The 22,043-nt window shown below is 42.8% G+C and overlaps 1 protein-coding gene across 6 annotated transcripts in view; it reads left to right on the forward strand.

Moving 5' to 3' along the window:
* SYT9 (synaptotagmin 9) overlaps positions 1-22,043 on the forward strand; it is a 91,019-nt gene that overhangs the window by 37,537 nt on the left and 31,439 nt on the right. For all 6 annotated transcript variants that reach the window (XR_008330730.1, XR_008330729.1, XM_053390576.1 and 3 more), the window contains exons 2-3: positions 13,596-13,941; positions 17,031-17,577. Coding sequence is in view for 4 of the 6 variants with exons in the window: in XM_053390576.1 (XP_053246551.1) it covers positions 13,596-13,941; positions 17,031-17,577 (893 nt within the window). In the remaining 2 variants the exon portion in view is untranslated. The remainder of the gene's footprint in view (positions 1-13,595; positions 13,942-17,030; positions 17,578-22,043) is intronic.

The raw sequence follows: 22,043 nt of genomic DNA on the forward strand, positions 1-22,043 counted from the left end.
TAAATAATTTGTATTATTGTTTGTTCAGATTTTATTCCTCCTGTGTCCCTCATACTCAGGGTGCATTATGACACAGGCACAACCCCCCACACAGAAGACTACGTTAATTTAAATGTTACAGCAAGATTAAAAACTATAAAACAAAAATAGTGTCATGTAACATTTATTATATTTATGATGATAAAATTCTCTAGATGCCATACAAATAGGAAGAGAATAAAGACATTACAACCAAACTACACTGCAGTGAAAACAGAATAAATGTAAGGGAGAAAGTAAGCTGAAAAGCAATATCCCATTCTCCTCAGTCTTGCTCCTACCATTATTTTGAAATACTTATCGACTGCCTTATTATAAAAACCCTCAAAGCAGTGTATGCAGTAAAATTATTGGTAAAATATCATTGCTCTTTAGGGCTAAGGTGAGCTGCTTTTCAAATCCAGAAAGAATGGTGAAGGCTCTCTTGCCTTCTCTCAGGACAATTTAAGTCTGTGGCTTTTGGTAATTTCTAAATTGGCAAGCTATGGTTTGCAGTTGGATGGCTCACAGCTTAACTATGGTTTGAACCTTGCCCACAGTAGGGCATGCTCAAGACAACGAGGTTAACATCAAGAGTGGTGTGGTGTGGCAAGATAGCTGGTCTGTCTGAGGTAGTGAGATGGGGCTCCTTCCTACTGCTAACAAATCTTTGCAATGATTTGTTGTTTTGAGGAGGGAACTGGCAGGGGAATAATAGAATCATAGAATTGTAGATCTGGAAGGGACCATGAGGGTCACCTAGTCCAACACTCTACAAAGCAGGAATCTTTCTGCCCCATGTGGGTCTTGAACCTATGACTCTGAGATTATGAATCTCATGCGCTACCAATTGATCTGCCATTGGGGGTTGTAATCATTTCTTGCATGCACTTCTAATATGTTGGTGGGGTTGTTGTTTTTTAGACTTTGCAAAGAATAATTGATTTGTAGCTGTGGAGAATCAAAGCCTGAAGAAAAAATCTTTTAAAATGTTGTGTTAATATAAAAATATGATTTTTTAAAGGGACCGCTGACCGTTAAGTCCAGTCGCGGACGACTCTGGGGTTGCGGCGCTCATCTCACTTTATTGGCTGAGGGAGCCGGCGTACAGCTTCCGCGTCATGTGGCCAGCATGACTAAGCCGCTTCTGGCGAACCAGAGCAGTGCACGGAAACGCTGTTTACCTTCCTGCCTATTTATCTACTTGCACTTTGATGTGCTTTTAAACTGCTAGGTTGGCAGGAGCAAGGACCGAACAACGGAACCGCCAATCTTCTGATCGGCAAGCCCTAGGCTCTGTGGTATAGACCACAGCGCCATCTTGCGTCCCTTTAAAAAGAAAAAAGAAAAAGGTAATACCCGTGTGTAAACAACAGTAAAAGTGAGAGTGAAAAGATCAGCTCTAGCTGAATCCTAACTGCTACTTCACGGGGCCTCTAACTGCCAGCTGCTACAAGGCACCTGTTCAAAGAATTTAGGATTCAGTATGACCTGTCAGCTTATCGAAAAACTCGAAAGGTCAGTGCCAGGTTAGATTTTGGGGATTGCAGATTCTTGTAGGGTGGAATTCAACATTTCATTTTTCATCCTTGCCAGATGGGACAATCCTCCCTTCTCCCCTGAACCCTGTTCTCCACCCAGCCGCCCAAGCCAATTTCAGAAACACAGAGGGCAGAGACGGAGGGAAATCCATGTTGCACAAGCAGGAAGTTCTTCAGCTGACGTGGTTGGTTAGCTGAATCCCATCTGTAATTAGTATTCAGCCATTAGCAGAACTGCTACTCCAATTTTTCACTGAAAGTAACTGTGACAAAGAGGCAAATCAAGCTTTTGAACACCAACAGGCCCCATTTCTGAGCTTTATTGCATGCTCAGTCACTATGAGTGGGTATCAGTGACGCAAGAACATTGCTTTCCCTATCGCTGCCTATTTTGTAGATTCTCTCTTTAAGCTATGATCACACAGTGCTGTTTACATTCCCTGTGGGAGCTCCTCTTGCTTAATTTGCTGCCCTAAATGGGAAAGCTTTTATGTAAAGCTTAATTGGATGCGTGTTTTAGAAATGGTACAAGAAGAGGTTAAATGGATGTTGCAGGAAATGCAGGTAAATTGGCCTGGTTGCTGGCGGTTGTTTTATCCTGCAATATTTTTCAAAACCAGCTGTTCCGGAACCAGGAATTCAACAGCAGAAACCAGGAACCAGGATTCAACAGCAGAATAAGGTAGTGTCAAGAGAATAGCATTTCATATGCCAAAGGTACTTTGAACCTGTTTGGGGGAAAAAACCATGCACTTGGTTTGATTTCAGATTCCTAATACTGGTGTATCTTTGCTGGTAACACTGGCCTCTTAGCACATTTCCCAGCGCTTGAAGGAAGCTCCCTTGTGGATTCTATCTCTCTCAGTCTCAGTCTCCTTCCTAGGCTGGGTACTTAGCATTGATTGCTTTGGCTTTATATGGCATTCTCAGATTCACAGCCTAATCAAGTATTCATAAATATTGGTTTTCTCCATGAATTTTACATTTTGAATGAGATCCAGTTTCTGCCATCTCTTAGGCAATGATATAAGGAAGCCTCCATGAATTTGCAAACATGCAACGTGACAATTTAGTATTTTATAATGAAGGATATGCGGGACGCGGGTGGCGCTGTGGGTAAAAGCCTCAGCGCCTAGGGCTTGCCGATTGAAAGGTCGGCGGTTCGAATCCCCGTGGCGGGGTGCGCTCCCGCTGCTCAGTCCCAGCGCCTGCCAACCTAGCAGTTCGAAAGCACCCCCGGGTGCAAGTAGATAAATAGGGACCGCTTACTGGCGGGAAGGTAAACGGCGTTTCCGTGTGCTGCGCTGGCTCGCCAGAGTAGCTTTGTCACGCTGGCCACGTGACCCGGAAGTGTCTCCGGACAGCGCTGGCCCCCGGCCTCTTGAGTGAGATGGGCGCACAACCCCAGAGTCTGTCAAGATTGGCCCGTACGGGCAGGGGTACCTTTACCTTTTTAATGAAGGATATAATGATCAAGGATTTCTGTGTTTGCGTTGGACAGATCAAATACCAACCTTCAGTTCTGTGAGCTCAAGAGAATGCATAGACTACCACCAACAAAAACTGTTCCATAAAATAACATTTATGAGAATTTATTCTCTCTTTGGGGTGGGAGGTTAAGCACAATAACGCCTTTTAATATGAGAATTTTGGAGGTAGCTGGGGTGGGGGAGAACCAGCTTTGTTGCTCCAGTGTGGAGTTTTCAAGTATTGATTTATTTTTTCAAAGTAAGCTGTTACAAGCTTTACCCTTGTAAAATTTATGGTGCAAGTTTTCAACATTGTAAACCACTCTGATGGGGCATAAGCAAAAATATATTTATTTATTATTCTACCTGTGGTTGTAATTAGATTAGAAAAATTCAAGAGTAGCAATTTGTTGTCTGTCTGCGAAGACGTCCTAAACAATCCATTCTGTGTGTTTGATTGTGTTTGCACTAAACTGTTATTACTATGATTATGATTGGGGCTGCTTTGTGCTAGATTTTATATGGATGTGTGTCTCACTCCCAGCAGGATCTTTTAAAATTGTATACAAGAAAAATGCTTCATTATTCTCTCTTCTCCCCACTAACTGGATACAAGGCAGTGCCTACTGTCAGTCAGTTGAAAAGACACAATAAGCATTCTCATTGGTACAATTAACTTTTCTCTATTTTACACGTTGCCGTCACTTGGCTACTGAATTTGAGACTGTGTAAAAACATCAGCATACATACACAGAGTTCCTATTGGAACAACTCGTCTGCAAATAACAAATAATTACTATGCTGTCCTTATTCTAAAAGTATGTGTAATATCTGCATTAAGAAGTTGAAAGGTAATTTGCTTCTTAAGATGTTAGTTCAAATGACTGGAAGGAAAGACGAAGGAGTACTAAAGAGCAAGAAATGTGTGTAATGTCTCTTGACTCGTATCTGAAATATGGGTGTGTTACTCTATGCTTTATTTAGAACGCACAGATGATTGACATGAATAGCTGTATTCTTCATGTTGCCTGTGGCAGCATTACTGTGAAGAGATTAAGTAGGCCTTTAGGTAAGAATTGTAATCTAATGGAAGAAAGAACTGGAAAATGACAGGTTTTTTTTAAAAAGGGGGGGCGGAAACCTCCACTATCAGTTCTCTAGTCTGTACAGTAGTACCTTGGGTTAAGTACTTAATTCGTTCCGGAGGTCTGTTCTTAACCTGAAACTGTTAACCTGAAGACAACTTTAGCTAATGGGGCCTTCTGCTGCTGCCACACCGCCAGAGCACAATTTCTGTTCTCATCCTGAAGCAAAGTTCTTAACCCAAGGTAATATTTCTGGGTTAGCGGAGTCTGTAATCTGAAGCGTATGTAACCTGAAGCGTATGTAACCCGAGGTACCACTGTATTAGTATAGTCAATTCTTACTGATCATATAAAATTGTTGGAGAGCATAGTGTTCTCTGCATGATATTCTTGGATATAAAATGCAAAGGTTTTTTTTCCCTGGAAGACTTCCTGTCTACTTAGATTGTGGGCCCTCTGTTAAGTTGTGGGTGAACATATCAGACGACACAGCAATTCTTCAAACAGCTCTTGTTTATTCAGAGGCCAGAACAGAACTGAACAGCGAACAGCTCAGCCGGCCTGCTTTTATAGGCAGCCGGTTGTCAACATTGTAGCAACAACAACCCAGGGTTTCCTGCCTAAAGTAACTGACGTGGACCTGAGTGAAAACTATATACACGATACTCCTGGTGGCCAGGGTGAGAACTTCAATACATAACACCCTTGCTGCACTATACAGTATATTTAAAAGATTGTCAATCCTTTTCATCAGTTCCTCCAAAGAATCCTGGGAATTGTAGTTTGTTAAGGGTGCGGAGAGTCATTGGAAGACCTATCTTGTCCTTACATAGCTGCAATTGGTAGAGTTCCCTGGGAAGGATTTATAAACCACTTATGAGTTTCCCTCAGACTAGAATGTTGCTTCCTTGTGACCATATAGGATCAGAGCAGAGCAGCAAGTTAAAATGGCCCCTGTTCCTTGTTTTGCAATTGACCAGCTTCATTGTTTTAATTACTTCTTTTAACAGCCTGATTCAAAGTTCCATGTGTGCTTCCATAGTCATTAGGAAATGTTCTGTCCATTTTAATTATTGTTGTTGTTGTTTAATCGTTTAGTCGTGTCCGACTCTTCGTGACCCCATGGACCAGAGCACGCCAGGCACTCCTGTCTTCCACTGCCTCCCGCAGTTTGTTCAGACTCATGTTTGTAGCTTCGAAGACACTATCCAACCATCTCGTCCTCTGTTGTCCCCTTCTCCTTGTGCCCTCCATCTTTCCCAACATCAGGGTCTTTTCCAGGGAGTCTTCTCTTCTCATGAGGTGGCCAAAGTATTGGAGCCTCAGCTTCACGATCTGTCCTTCCGGTGAGCACTCAGGGCTGATTTCCTTCAGAATGGAGAGGTTTGATCTTCTTGCAGTCCATGGGACTCTCAAGAGTCTCCTCCAGCACCATAATTATTGTTAGCCATCTGCAAAACCAGTCTCTAAAAGCAATATACTTTTAGAGACAGATTAAACATAGGCATTTCTACTTGGAAGTAAATCCCATTGTGTTCAATAGTGCTTACTCCCTATGCCTGCTGCCCTTTCCAAATTGCAGGGTTCTGGATTAACATAACTAATAATTGCAAATTAGTGGTGGATCAGTGTCTTCTTGTTGTATAGTAAAGGTGCCTATAGCTGCAATCCTATAGACCCACTTGCCTGGAAGAATCTGACAGAAGTTTATAACCTATTTAATTATTTTAAGAATTCTGCTTTGTTTTGTTTTGTTGCAAGGTGAGAAGCAATAGGGTGCAATGGGATAATATCATGCATTAATCCTGGCTGAGACCCTATATGCTTGCAGACTGTCTCGCCAGAGTGGTGCATGCTCTGGTTATTTCCCACTTGGACTACTGCAGTGCACTCTACGTGGGCTACCTTTGAAGGTGACCCAGAAACTACAACTAATCCAGAATGCGGCAGTTAGACTGGTTACTGGGATTGGCCGCCAGAACCATATAACACCAGTCCTAAAGGATCTTCACTGGCTCCCAGTACGTTTCTGAGCACAATTCAAATTGTTGGTGCCAACATTTAAAGCCCTAAATGGCCTCAGTCCTGTATACTCATAGGAGCGTCTCCACCCCTATCACTCAGCCCGGACACTGAGGTCCAGCTCCAAGGGCCTTCTGCTGGTTCCCTCGCTGCGAGAAGTGAAGTTACAGTCAGAGGGCCTTCTCGGTAGTGACACCCTCCCTGTGGAATGCCCTCTCTTCAGATGTCATAAACAACTATCTGACTTTTAGAAGACATCTGAAAGCAACCCTTTTTAGAGAAGTTTTTAAGGATTGATGTTTTTATTATGCTTTTAGATATATTATAAGCCTCCCAGAGTGGCTGGGAAAGCCCAGCCAGATGGGCGGGGTATAAATAATAAAATTATTATTATTCCGTCACCCTTTTTAGTAGAAAAGATGCCATGTGAATAAAGAAGTCAGATTATGAATAAGTAATAAAAAGTATTCCTATTGCTGTAGTTCATGGTAACCTATCAAATTTTATATTCTAGCCTAGTGAGGATTAAAGGCTTCTTGCCTTTTTCATGCAAAAGTGGATAGATTTCAGAGTGCCCTTTCTCTTTCAGTGGGTTGGCACAGTAAGCTCATTTTACATTTTCTGACATTTGCATCTTTTCATACTTCAAGGGGATAAAGGTCCCTTCTTACAGAAATCTCTGCAGAGGTCTGTATGTGGCATCTTTTCTTTTTGTAAAGGGTGCTTAACATTTCTATAGTAAATTCAATAACATTTTGAATCCAAGCAGAATGGGGGGTGAACAGCAGGTGCAGAGAAATGTCCAGCATGAATGTATTTGCTGTTTTCAAACAAGCGGCTTCCTTCTTGGCGTAAACTCAATAGCAACTCAGCAATCTGCAGACAACCTTTTTTGGCTCATAAAGTGGGAAACTTCAAATATGGTACTTAGCTTAACAGAAAAGTATTAGTGTTTTATTCTGAGCTATACTATTAATACTGGGCTGTGTACTTTCTGCAGTATAGCACTCCAGGTTCGGAGAAAATTATCCAAAATAACCATAATCACACAGGTGTGTGCTGCCCATGGTCTGTTTGTCCCAGGATCTGCTGTGAAATTATTAAATAGAGCACATATTCTGCATGCAGAAAATCCCAGATTCGGTCCCAGTTTTTCCAGGGATGGCTGGGAAAGTTGCCTGGAGTTTTGCTGCCAGGGAGTATAAACAGTACTGAGCCAGAGGAAACAGTGGTCTGACTTGATATAAGCCAGCTGCTTACATTCCTATTATTTGGGGCAAAGACTGAAAGAATGGAGGGTATGTGGATGGTTAGACTTTAACGGCATGTTCCAGGAAATAGGAGGTAGTGTAATGTAAGGTAAAAAAAGCTGAATATGCCTTTGAAAATTCACTTCCTGGCCATGAGAAATGTTACTTGCTTCTCATCTGGCTTCTTCCACTAGGTATTGCCGATGTGTTATTTTTCTGTATCCGTGAAGCAAGGTAAGCGGAATTTTGTGCTATATATCCAATTCCACATGTGTTGCAATCCCACAGATGCACTTGCTGTTGGCTATACAGTACTTCTCTTCCCCCTCACCCCCATTACAACTAGCTTGCTGCAGTGTAATGTGGAAAGTTTATGAGGGCTGGTTCCCAAATGGCTTGCTGCTCTTATCCATGCCTTTCCCATACGGTTCACTGTTTACTTACACTTTGCTTAGGTGTGTGTGAAAATTGTCCTGTTCATAGTTAATGTAGGTAGGCCAGAATTGTGTGGGATTGCTGTCTTGCCAAAGGGAAAGGGGCTCTTTTTCAAGGCAATGAAAGAAACACCAAGATGATCCTGTATCAGGGGGTTATTTGCTATGCAAGAATAGAAAGCAAAGCATTAAAGAGACGAGACCTCATAGCTCTTTGAGCTGCTGGGAAAGCTCCTGCAGAACAGCAAAACAGTCTCTCACTCTGTCTGTAGCTGGCATTGGGATCACCCGTTAAGCAAGGGCATTACTGGGCTTTATCCTATTTTTAATATCAGTTGATGCGCAATGGGAGGAGTGCAGAAAGAAGAACCGCCATGGTGCATCTGCAGCAGCACAACCGGACGCCTTCATCTGCCCCAGCTGCAACAAAGCATGTCTCTGCAGCCACAGTAGGCGCTGCAACCTCCCAACAGTTTGACTTTGCCTGCAAAGGCACTCTCCCCCAAGGCAGATGGATGCCAACTATGACGATCTCATCAAATTTTTCCACTCTCCTAACTGGTGGCTTCAAATGACTGGCAGGTCACCAAGAGTTATGGCTGTCCAGTGCCTTATCTTATCCTTGGTGTTTTGTAGTGCTAATTATATTGTCAGTAGAAGGTAGGAATGCCAAGGTGCATTGAATCCGCTCACTTGGGGAAGTGCAGGGGGGGAGCATAAGTGTGACAAACAGACAGTGTTTCTTGTATACACAAAAGAGCTAAGGGAAAGTAACGCATCTTTGTAGTTCAGATTTCTCCTTTCTCTGTTTGTGTGTGTATTTCTAAGTTGTCTGCCACTTCAATGTTTAATGCTGTTTAGTAACTCTTTAGTGCTCTCTCTCCTTTCTGCTTTGCATTCCCTCCTTTGGGAAAGACAACAACGGATGACAATGGGGCCGTGTTCCTTAAATGTGTTTTCTGAAAACGTGGAAGCATTTAAAGTTTAAACTACTGCTTTTACTCTTCCTTATGGGGAGGCATAAGGAGCCTAAATGCTATAAATTGGACCTCTGGGGATGCTCACACTCTTAGATCTTAAGCGGGTAGGGCTGGGGGAAAGGAGTTTGAATTACACACAGATACATATAAAAATGCAGTCAGTAAAAATATGTTTTCTTCCTGACAGTAGTATGACCTATTATTGTTGAAAACCTCCTTAAACACAGCAGAGAGACTGCAATCTCCTGGGAAAGTAAGGTCACTGGTTTGAAGCAGTGCATGAACCACATCTGCTGACCTTGATGTACCACCATAGAAAATGAGAAAGACAAGGGGAGGGGGAGGAAAGCTTTGATAGGCCAGCTCAGCCTTCGCCGGCCATTGCAAAAGCAAAGATGGTCTGCTGGTAACAGTCACAAGGTAGCTATGCCACACCAGTTTCCAAGGAGATAGGACAAATACCTTGATATGGTGAAGATTAGAATTTCCAGGCATTACGATAGTAGAATTATATGCCCCCTCCCCTCTGCCTTAATATTTAGAAACTCTCCTGTATGATATAAAGGAGATTCTGATTATCTGCAAGAATAAGTGGGACACATAGCCCCCAAAATTTGTGTTTACTGTCAATGTAGCTGAGCTGTGGCCTTTACAGCTGTTGAGGTGCTGGTGCACTGCTGTGATTCTTTTGAAAAGTGAGCTTGTAAGAAAAAAATCGCCTTTACCTTGAAGATTAACAAAGGCCTGAAAACTGTACAGTTCCATTGAAGCTTCTGTACATTTGGGCAGCCGGGGTCTGTTGCAGGGAGGTGCAAGTTCCTGACTCCAGGCCAAGAAATAACAGCCTGCAGGAATATATTTAGGCCTAGATAAATAGGTTCAGAGGAGCTGAGCTGCACCAAGGAAGATGTAGTGAGGTTGAGGGTAAATCACAAGTGTAAGTAATATGAAGGCGGCTCCATAGGAATAGAGTATTTTAACGCTGGAGAGACAACTGCTTGGAACACTCATTACCTGAGGCAACTCTACTCCAAGGATGCCGCAAGGGACTTAATAGCTATGAATAGTGAAAGGAATAGGGCCTGCCTGGTGTGAATCATATACTCAGTAATCAAAGGGGTTGCTTGCAAACCATTGCCTTGTCAGCAGCACCATTTAGTCATAATAAATTGTGTGTGTGTGACTATGAAACACATCAGCATAAAAGAAATAACAGGAATAAAAAAGGAATGTGCTGAAAGAGCAAAGCATTTCATTTTACTGATCCGTTAGTGTCTCCTAAATACATGACTACAAATATACCCTCAAGGGATCAGTGGTGTGTGGTGAAATTTTTCATAGGGGACAGTTAGGGCCACAGGCACCAGCTTGTGAGGGTGATTCAGGGAGGGCGATATCCTAACATCCCACGTTTGGGCACCACGCCTCCCTCCCTAATCTGGGCAGAAGCTCCCTGGGCTTTGGGAAGTAGGCACCAGGGCTCTGACCAGATGCTAGAGCCCTGCTGCCTCATTCCCAAAGCCAGGTGGGCTTTGGGAAGGTGGCCAGAGGGCTCTTGCACCCCATCAGAGCACCACACATCCCTCCTTAAGCTGGGCAGGAGCTTCCTGGACTTTGGGAAGGAGGCACCAAGATTTAATAGTCTAATTTACTGAGAATATTTGGGAGACCAGCCTAGTCCACTGATTGCATGCCGCTGCCAGATACACACACACACACTTCTTCTTGATTTGCTCACTTTCTGTAGGTGGGGAGCTTGCATCTTTTGTTGTTTGCTTGAGTTGTGCGTTCTTTTCCTTCTAATGTTAACTGCCTCGTGAACCATTTCCGATAGAGGGGCAGAAAATAAGAATAAACAAATGAAATAGTGAGTCGTTTTGCAAAACTTCTTGTAGGTCATCCTTACTACACTTTGACTGTCTCTTCACTGCTGCCAGAGCCCCATTGGTGTAGAACTCCTATTGCTGGGGTCACAGTTTCCCAGCAGTCAGTGAGAGGAGATTACCTTTCCTTGTTCCTCACTCTAGAACAGGCATAGGCAACCTCAGCCTGCCAGATGTTTTGGGACTACAATTCCCATCATCCCTGACCACTGGTCCTGTTAGCTAGGGATCATGGGAGTTGTAGTCCCAAAACATCTGGTGGGCCGAGGTTGCCTATGCCTGCTCTAGAAGCTAGCAATTCCATTGCAGTAGTTGCAGTAGTTCTCAGAAATTGCCTTCCACACCTATAGCTAAACGTAGTCGGGGTTCAGGGAGTACTTGAGGATATGCAGCACCTGCACCTCTTTTTGTTGTTGTTAAAAAGTGTGGCATTTACTGTAAAAACTTCATGGTATCTACTGGCACCTATTTTTCTAGGAAAAAAGCACTGGCTAAATATATAGATGCAGGAAAGACGCCACGCCTCCTGACCCCACCCGCAACATCACACCTCTTGAGCCCTAGGTATCTGTGAAGAAAGGAAGATGCTTTCAACAGTACATATGAAGGCTTGCCCATTACAGACATCACACACCATGCCTAGACGTCATGGGGGAAGAGAGCACATCATCAGGGATGGGGCCGGGAATGAGGCTGTGGTTGTATAAATCTCCCAGGCTCTTGTTCAGTGCACGGGGCATTGCTTGACAAAGAGCAGTCTCATTTCCCCCACAGTTTTATGATTTTATTTTTTATTTTTAGCAGCTGAGCAGCCTTCCTCTGTCCCACATGGCCGTTAGTAGCTCTCCTGTAACCCTTTAAAAATACCTGCAAGGCTCTCTTTCTCTCCCCACCCGCACCCCACTGCTGCCTTTCCCCAAGTAGCGCTTCACTGTTTGTGAATGTTTTCTGTATATTTGGTGCAGCACATATTTAAGAAGCTCTGCAAAAATCTCTGTAAATGGCTGTTTCTTTTAGCCTCTTTCTGTTGTTTCTCTCTGTAGTAACCCAGATGTGTCAGCATGGCTACAAGATAAGATAATAGTAGGATTTTGTGAAAGGTGAGCAAATTGCCTATTCTGTCAGTTCCCTGTGACTTAGAACACCCCAGGAAAATAGGAGGGAAAAGCTTTGCTGGGGAAAAACAGCAAAACAGGTGAGCCATTTGGAGGCTTCCAGGTTAAAGAACAATTTGAAAGAGGTTAGGACTGGTATAAATTGTGTTCGCTGAGCCCGTATTTTATACAGTCTGTATATGATGTTTGTTTGTTAATGTGAGGTGTGATATGCCTAATAAAGGATTTTGAATTGAATTGAATTGAAATTTGAAAGAGGGATGGTTGTTACACAAAATTATAGACTGTGGGTTGTTATAGCCATCGGGTTTTTGGAAACATGGAAATACTCTTGACTTCCACTTACCATGTACAATACAAAAGGCCTTTCTTCTTTCTGTTGCCGCTTAGTCACCAGCAAGGATTGTTGTACTGCCTTGGGAGGTCCCTGCTAAAATTTATTTGAGGGCCTTGTGAATGAGTACCCAAATAAAAGCCTGACATTATTATCCACAAAGGGGTAAATAGTCCTGCATGACAAAAAGCATCTGCGCTCTTGCAGCTGTTTTGAAAAGAGAAAAAGCTACTTTTCACAATTTCAGCAACATCTTCTATGTTACTCACGTACATTCTTTGAAGGCTGTGTGATGTTCATACTCTCTCTCTCTCTCTCTCTCTCTCTGTGTGTGTGTGTGTGTGTGTGTGTGTACACAGTGAGACACTCACACAAGAAACAAAAAGGGAAACAGGCTTTTTATTATTTCATTTATGTAAAATCTTGATACCTTGTCTTACCATCCATTAGGCTCCAAGGGGTGTCCGAATGCCAGTTGGCATCCATCTGTCTCAGGAGACAATGGAGGAATGAGCCTTTGGGAGTGAAGTCAAACCGTTGGAGCCTGCTGTGGCTGTAGAGACTAGTACGGAAGAGGCATGTTTTGTTGCAGCTGGGGCAGATGAAGGCTTTTAATTGTGCTGCTGCAGATGTACCATGATGGCAGTATGAAACAGATCAACTGTAAACCGTGTTAAAAACAAGCAATCCATGGCAGAAGCTTTCGTTCTGTTTGTTTTCCTGCTGTAACAATGTTCTCTCTCCCAGCGGCAGAGCTAGGTGCCCCGGCACCTGGAGTGGCACACATGCCGTGCACCCAGGGGTGGGGCAATCCACCCTCAGGGCCTATCGGCGCGGCTGCGTGATCCTCCCCAGGGGCCGATCTCGGTGGGGCGCCGCGATCCTCCCCCACAGCGAGCCGGGGGAAGGGGGAGAGCTGCAGCTTTGCTGCTCACCGGGTTTGGGGGAGTCGCAGGTGGGGGGGTACGCCAAATGTCAACCCCTTCAGGATGACACCCAGTGGCACCCCGCACCCCCTTCCTACACCCCTGCTCTCTCCAGGCATTACATTTGTGCAGGGAGAACGAGGTGTGTGTGCAAAGGGGCCTGCAGAATAGGAGAGAGGAGGAGGAAGTGTGGAAATAGGGGAGACAGAGACAGATGTGATACATAAAGCAGAGGCATTAGGTTTTCTTGAAGTCTGGGTGATAAATCAACGTGTCTTGTAAAACAGCATTCGGTGAGCACCACAAAGTCCTGTGCTAGTTTGATGATATGTCTTTTTTTCTTGAGTGGAGAGTTAGGAAGGAAAACAGTACCAAATTTTTTACCTACACAGCAGCTTCTATGCACAAAGAAAATTGTTTATTTATTAAATTGGTATACCGCCCTTCACCCAAGGTTTATTTCTGTTAAAGCCTCTTGTCTTAGAACTGATTTTTCCTTCCAGTGTTGACATGTGTTTATTTTCCTTCTTCTTTTCAGATATCACAGTCAGTTTACTGTCCTTAGTTGTCACAGCATGTGGACTTGCTTTGTTTGGGGTGTCTCTGTTTGTGTCCTGGAAGCTGTGTTGGGTTCCTTGGCGAGAACGTGGCCTGCCTGGAAACAAAGACAAGCAGGAGTCCCTGAACTATACAGACACAGAGACCAATGACCACGAGTATAGCGAGGATTACTTGGGACAGCCTACCACCTACCCCGACTCTTCCATGAAGATTAGCCACACATCCCCTGACATCCCTTTGGACGCTAAGGCAGGGACCAAGGAAAACTGTGTGCATAATGTCCGGATGCATCGACAGATCACGGAGCCAACTCCTTCTGCGCGGTCAGTAGCTCCAGTAAAGAACAGAGTTGCCCCCAAAGTAAAGAAGCTTTACTGTGCCAAAAAGTATCCCTTACCTAACAGGCTCCTTGATCACCAAGGACTGCACAGGTGGAGGTTTGTGTTTACTTTATCAGGTGCAGGAGCAGGATTCTTGATGGGGAAGGAAGAAGGCATCGGAGACTAATTTAGAGATAGCATTCCTGATCATGGGAGAGATGGGCAACCCTTGCCTTCATTCACCAGTTCCCATGATCCTGAGAGGGGCCTCATGAATAAAAGTACACTCTAAATACTTTTGAGTAAAGGCCTGGTTGTAATCGAGACAAAGGAGCCAGCAAACCGGTGTGGCTGGAGGATCAAACATAAAAGGCCAGAGGAAAGGGGAAGCCAAGGAAGAAAGGGCCACTACAGTTTACTGTGTTCAGAGTAGGAATTAGGAGAAGGAACCAAGGGGATCACTTCATTTTCTCCAATTGCTTGAGGCTTGCCTGACCACCTTCCTCACACTGGGTCACAAATCAGCATCCTGTGTGAAGCAAGGGAGGCAGAGTCTCTTGGGTACCCCTTGACACTTTGTGGCTGTGTGTCAGTAAGTGTGTTGGTCTACATTAGTATAGCTAGTGCTTCAGAAGATGGAAAACATCCCAAAGGATTGCAAATCAGTAAATTGTCCACACTATGTCATCCCATTTATTGCTGCTTGGCACCTCCTCTTCCTCCTTTTTACAAAAAAGGGGAGGGTAAATGCATTTCAGGGTGTTTTCATAATGTGGGTAAAAGTCTGTAATTTCAATACAATTTTAGAACTTGTGAAATCACCCATCACACCTTTCTTCCTTGTGTACAGTTTTGGCTACAACTTGGGACTCGGCTATACAGCTGCAAATAAAACATTTTAAGTATGTTTTAAGTGTAATACACAATGTGACACTAGATGGCAATGGTGAGCCTTATGGAAAATTCAATGTACTGTATTTTTAAAATCGCTTTGAAAAGTAGCATTTTCAGAACAGTTTTTATATGTGTGTAGATTCCACCTTGATCTGAAAAGTGTTATAGATGTTTGGTTTGAGAAATCTATACAAACATTCTGACTCACCTGTTAGTTGTAAGCTTCTATACCATCATTACTTACGCTATTTTACTTGTATCAGAAAAATCCTATTCTCAATAAAAATAAAAATAAAAAAAATATCTGAGCATGCTGACTAAGCACTTCCCCCAAATAACAGGAACAGTTCAGGAACAGTTAAGCTTTTAGTAATATTGCAGAGAATTAGTGAAAGTACTAGAGTCAGACTTGAATGGCATGTACTTTTGCAAATGTTGCCGTAGCAGCCGGACGCTTGCAGGCAACGTATAGAAAGAGCCCCACTCATTTTTTTGCTGTTTTATGAGCTAAACGTAATTGCCAGGTTGCTGAAATCCTGTAGTAACTGAAGGGCTGCCTCAATTTAATCTTGCAAAGTATATTCATTTTCACTTACCTCTGCAGCTGTGGGTGCTGATATAGCCCTGCAAAGAATTCAACAAAAATAGAACAGGTTAACAAAACACTTGCGAGAGTTTGAAATAGGAAGTGCTAGGTATTAGCCACAGCTTTGGTGGAGTGGGTGGGAGGTGAAATCACCAAGGGGGAAGACTGACTGAACAAAACTGCATGAAGAGGAGTGTATGTAAAATATGGGAGAGCTAATGATGGTGGGGCAGAGTCAACATAAAAAACTGCTGAACTGTATCAGATCTATGGCTAACCCAGTGCAGCTCAGTCTTGTTGACTGTGTCCAACCACCTCACAAGCACGACATGGTGAAGATAGCTTTCCTCTGCAGTTTGCCCCATCATCTGGCAAACAAAGGTATATTATCTCTCCAAACACATGGGGTGAAATTCCACATTGTGCTGATACGCATGATCTGCAAAAACATTTCAGCTTGCAGGATGGAATGACCTCCCTCTCCTCCCTGGTACACTGTTTGGGTTTTTTTTTCCTGACGTCCCTCCTGAGCCAGTTTTAAGGGGCAGATGGGGAAAGGAGAAGGGGAATCCCAATTGTGCAAGCAGAAGTTCTTGCACAGGGCTTCTGCCAATGGGACACCTTAGATAGTCAATTTTTTATTATCATAATGAATAGTAATTATTACAGTCATCTACCATGAACTTGTCCCCGCCTTTCAAAAGCTATTAGTATTGTGGCTATACCACATCCTATGGTAATAAAAACCATAAGATGCATTGAGTAGATAAATATGTACTTGTTTATACTGCTGTGTACAGTGGTACCTTGGTACTTGAACTTAGCTTAGCTCCCAAACAAATCGGCTCCCACACCTTGATATTTTAATAGTTTTGGGAGTCAAATGGACTCCTGGAACGGATTGAGTTCAGTGTACAGTGGTACCTCGCAAGACGAATGCCTCGTAAGACGAAAAACTCGCAAGACGAAAGAGTTTTTCGTTTTTTTAGTTGCTTCGCAAGACGAATTTCCCTATGGGCTTGCTTCGCAAGACGAAAAAACTCGCAGAACGAATTAATTTTGTCTTGCGAGGTACCACTGTATTTGGGGAGTAGCAAGGCACTTTTGACCTCTGGCAAGATTTAGAACAGATGAATGACCTATATAGGTGGAGCAACTGGAAGAACAACACAGCAGCAGCATAGTCAGAAACTGAGTGTGAAAGCTGTGGTATCCACATAAATTGTGGAAGCGATCAAGGATGAATTAGATTAATATTTTGACTGAGAGGCAATGTAAAATTTGCTTCCAGCTAGGTCACAGTGAGAGGAACCACCAAGGGATAGCAGAAATTTCAAAGGGGGGGAGCACCACCAACCTCTTACCTGTTGCCCAGGTGATTGGAAAGAGAGGATGCAGTCAAGTTAGAAGCATGATTGGTAAGAAGTCCACAACAACTGATACGAGTTGCATGGATGAGTGGTGTGGTAGGGAAACTATATCAAAAATGTCCTTAATTGTCCAAAATCATGATTTCAGCTTTCATTTTTTAATTTTTTTGTTTCCTTTAACACTGTAGAGATGCTGTAATCCCACCTGTCTAATCAAGTCTGTTTTGTTGTTTTTATTCAAGGCACAATTCATTCCGAAGGCAGCTCAATCTCTCAAACCCAGACTTCAACATCCAGCAGATCCAAAAGCAGGAGCAGCTGACAGGGATTGGGCGCATCAAGCCTGAGCTGTATAAACAAAGATCGGTGGACACAGATGATGGGAGGAGGAACAATAGCAAATCTTGTGGGAAGCTCAACTTTATTGTGAAATACGATTGTGACTTGGAGCAACTGATAGTGAAGATTCACAAAGCTGTCAACCTGCCAGCAAAGGACTTCTCTGGGACTTCAGACCCCTATGTCAAGATCTACTTACTTCCAGATAGGAAAACAAAACACCAGACTAAAGTGCATAGAAAGACCCTAAACCCAGTGTTTGATGAAGTTTTTTTATTTCCTGTTCCTTACAATGATTTGAGCACGAGGAAGCTCCACTTCTCTGTATATGACTTTGACCGATTCTCCAGGCATGACTTGATTGGCCAAGTGATAGTGGATAATTTTTTAGAGTTGTCAGACTTTCCCAGGGAGTGTAATCTTTGGAAGGATATTGAATATGTCACCAATGTAAGTATGACCCCCCCTCTTTATTTTGAGATTTTATTTTCTGCCTCTTTGCATTGTTGCCCAGTTTATCTGCTGTCAAAGCGGTTGATTTGTGATGAAAGTCACCCCTTATTGTATCTACCTGAAACTGACTTAGTCCAAAGACTACATTCTATATGGAGGGATTACTGTGGTGTTATATAAAAGCTTGTGCCTTTCCCCTGAATTTCATTCTTAAATATTCTTTTCCTTGCTAATTTGATTTTCCATTGGCTTATATGATTTATCACAGAGAATTGATAAATTTTTAGAGATTGGTAGGCTCGTGTGTTCTGTTCTGATAAAAATGTGCCTTACATTTTTCAGCTAGAATTCCAGAGTTACATTCCCAACCCCCATTGGTTTCCAAGATCCATTCTTGATTCTGTAACTGCAGTTTCATAGATACATTTCCATAATCTTTGGACAGCTCTGAAGACTTCACCAACCTAGGAGACTTTTTGCTCATTTGTTGTGCCACGTACATGAACAGTAGAGCATGCTGGGGTTTTTCCTGATTAGTTCCGCTGAGAGAAACCAGCAGTGGTGTAGTGGATAAGTATTGCAGGGTAGCACAGCTCCAGGTTGTTTGGCAGAACAGGAGCAATAATGTCATCAGCCTTAGCGATGTGGTAATTGGGGGATTTTCCTTGCTCTGGGAAGTGAATGAGGCGATAATGAAGCCTTCAGATTTGTAAGATCATTATAGAAAAAGTCACAGAAAGAGGAAATAACCAAGTAGAGGCTGGGTAGGCCTTTCCATTCCTTTCATAAGATCCCTACTTCATTCTTGCAGCAGTAGTTTTCTGCAAAATTGTCTGCATTTCTAATTAAAATGAAATGGCTGCATTTCGGCTAGCTGGGGATTTGTTATTGAGGCCCAGTGTGTTTTACAAGCTGAATCCATGCAGTCTGAAATAGATCAATGGCACTTGCTTGCAGGAAACTGTGCAGCAGAACAGCAATGCTGATCCTAATAAATTGTATTTAGGGATAAGGGAGAAATTTGATTCAGTTCGCATTTAAAGGTGAACCTACGTAATTTGCTCTCTCCTAAACAATAGGTGAACTGAAGCACAGCCATTGCATTTTAAACTCTCCTTGGGAGCATGGAGATCGGAACATGATGAGCTCCTGCCTTTAAAATTTACTACTACACCACTGGGGAACCACACATTTGTCTCTTGACTGTGGAGTTGTTGAAAAATACAATATTTATTCATTATTACTTACTTCAACAGTTTATATACTGCTTAACACCATAGTCTTAAACTTCACCCAATAGCATTTTGGCAGCTGGTGCAAACTTTTAAACCCTTGCATTATATGTTGGTAGTATTCTGACCCCACCAGCAGTCTAGCCCAGGCTTCCTCAAACTCGGCCCTCCAGACGTTTTGAGACTACAATTCCCATCATCCCTGACCACTGGTCCTGCTAGCTAGGGATCATGGGAGTTGTAGGCCAAAAACATCTTCTAGAGGGCCAAGCTTGAGGAAGCCTGGTCTAGCCACAGCATTTTGTGAGGCTTTCATCTACTGTACTCTCCATATAGTTTTCCTCTCCTCTCTTTACAAAGTATTGCACAAGCAGCTGTCTCATGAGGTTATTGACAAACAAGGGGAAGGAAAACATTTTAGGGTAACATTGAAGCTCTGCCATCCTCAGCTTTTGAAGGTCTCCTGCTTCCTTGCTGCCCCTCATGCATGGATCTGTCATCATAATTCCACTTTTCCTACTTTCTGTCCTCGAAACTTACCTTTTCTGTGAAGCTGGGGAGGCCTGGCCAGATGGGCGGGGTATAAGTAACGAATTATTATTATTATTATTATTATTATTATTACTACTACTACTACTACTACTACTACAAGTATCTATTCCTACTGTTGTTAAGCCTAAGGGAGCAATCTTAACCTCCCAAACTTCAGGTAAGACTATATGGAACGGTGTTGCCACTAATGCATACCGCGGTCAGGGCAGAAGCTGGATTTGGGGGGGGGAGGTATTTTTATGACAGCAAACAGGCAGCAATCCATAGGCAATTACCCAATCATTAAGCAAAGATTCGGCTGCCATAATGTACAAAGTTACTTCGCAGTAAATTAAATGATGCATTATGCACTAGATGAGAGACCTCTGGCTTCAAAGCATCAATCTGTTTCTCCATATCCATGGCACTAATTCCACAATAGAAATAGTTATAGACCCTAAATTTTGAAACCTATAATCTCAGAAGGCCTTTAATATTCCTACAAGGCAAACATTTCTTCTTAACAATTATGGGGCGGTTAATAATTTCACCAGCAGTAAAAACATCAAAACCAGATCCCTGCTGGTGAAAGCTGTATCATTGGATGCTACTGTGTCCATTTTATTTATTGTTTTATTTATTAAATTTATATACCACCCTTCATCAGAGTATCTCAGTGCAGTTCACAGAATAAAATACAAGATAAAAACCACAAGTAAATAATTTAACAAAAGCAACAAAACTGGTTTCACAAATAAAAAATAGATAATTTCCTCCAAGACACTATAATCTTATGAAATCCACACACATTTTTATCTGGATACTTTTCAGGCTAACAGCAGAGCATCTGAATTAGTTACATGCAGAGCAGAATTTCAGCACATCTGTACATTCCATACACATTCTTCATTTTGTTGTTCAGATGGAAATTGGTTGAAAGTGATTTAACTTCGGATACACTGCCATGCGGAGCCTGGATTGTACAAATTGATCAAGGGATTTTGGTATTTATTTTGATTGTGGGACATGCCCCCCCCCCCAAAGTGCAAATGAGTCTCAGCAGGAGCCATAACCCAACTGGAAACTTCCTTGATGAAAAACTCAAGACTAATGACATTTTTACAGCACACTGTTTTCAAATTAAGATATTACAGCTTTATAGTCTTTGAATATTTGCAAATGTGATTCAGGCACTAAAGTTATGGACAGCTAACAATATAAACCAAGAACTCTTGCATATTTTCATTATCATTTCCCTATGTTTCCCTGAGGTTGTTCTCAAACACTGTAAATGCAACCTCAACTCCTTGTTCTGTACCCTCCAAAGCAGCATAAAATTCATTCTATCAGATATGTGGAATCTTGCCAGAGCTCATGAACCTTTCAAGTGAGCTGTGTGATAAGGAAAACAGAACTGATTTATTATAGAGGACAGAAAACAAAACACATTTTGACCATACTCCACTCTAAATCTTGGCTGTTTGAAACTTCAGAAGGAAATGTATTTTGACACAAAACATACTTACCATATAACCAACTGCATTTTACTTCTGATTTGGGACTGGTGTTGGCATTATTTGGGTCAACACTTTCCAAGGGATTATTATCCACTTAAACATCTCTCCCCCCCACCCCGTGACCTGAAGGCAGTGTAAATAGGCAAGTCTTGTCCATGAAAAACTGAGGAGTTCCCATGAGGAGTTAGGCCCCCACTTCAGTGTCTATATGATCTCACCATGGAGATTAGATGGATCCTTGTAATGCTCACAGGAAAACACCGGCCACCCTGAGCCATTGTTACCCAAAAAAGGGGACTCTTTCAAGAGCAGCCCAGTAATAGGTAAAGGTAAAGGGACCCCTGACTGTTAGGTCCAGTCACGGACAACTCTGGGGTTGTGGCACTCATCTCGCTTTACTGCCCGAGGGAGCCGGCCTTTGTCCGCAGACAGCTTCCGGGTCATGTGGCCAGCATGACTAAGCTGCTGGCGAACCAGAGCAGCACACATAAATGCCATTTACCTTCCCACCAGAGTGGTACCTATTTATCTACTTGCATTTTGACGTGCTTTTGAACTGCTAGGTTGGCAGGAGCAGGGACCGAACAATGGGAGCTCACCCCATCGCGGAGATTCGAACCGCCAACCTTCTGACTGGCAAGCCTTAGGCTCTGTGGTTTAACCCACAGTGCCACCCGCGTGGCCTCCAGCAAATAGCGCAGATAACTCTTGGAAGGTGTATGGTGCAGTTTTACTGCTGAAGCTAATCCAGCTTCATTCTAAATGCTCCCCAGAAGCATAGTCTGCCTGGGAGCTGTATGTACACTGTCCTGAGCTCCTTAGAGGACAAACACAGGTATCTAGGTGTAATTAATTAAACATAGTAAGCATGTCAAGGTAATCATAATCACAGAAAAATATTGGATTATCATTGTAATCAAACATTGGCAAAATCTTGAGTATAATTTTTTTCCAGTTTATGTTTAGAATAAGTCCAAATGGAAGGACAAACCAGGATGCAGGGTCAAGGAGGAGTTTAGGAAATACAGATGAATATGGGTGAACACATGGGAGAGTTGATTTGAATCATTGATGAAAATTGGTTTCTTCTCTTGCTGATTTGAAAATGTACTTGGTTTAAATCAAGCTACCCTACTCAGGAGCAGCAACAAAAACCTGCATGGAATTAATAGCTCCTAGTTCC

Source organism: Podarcis raffonei, chromosome 1 (assembly GCF_027172205.1).
Source record: "Podarcis raffonei isolate rPodRaf1 chromosome 1, rPodRaf1.pri, whole genome shotgun sequence".
Classification (NCBI taxonomy): domain Eukaryota; kingdom Metazoa; phylum Chordata; class Lepidosauria; order Squamata; family Lacertidae; genus Podarcis; species Podarcis raffonei.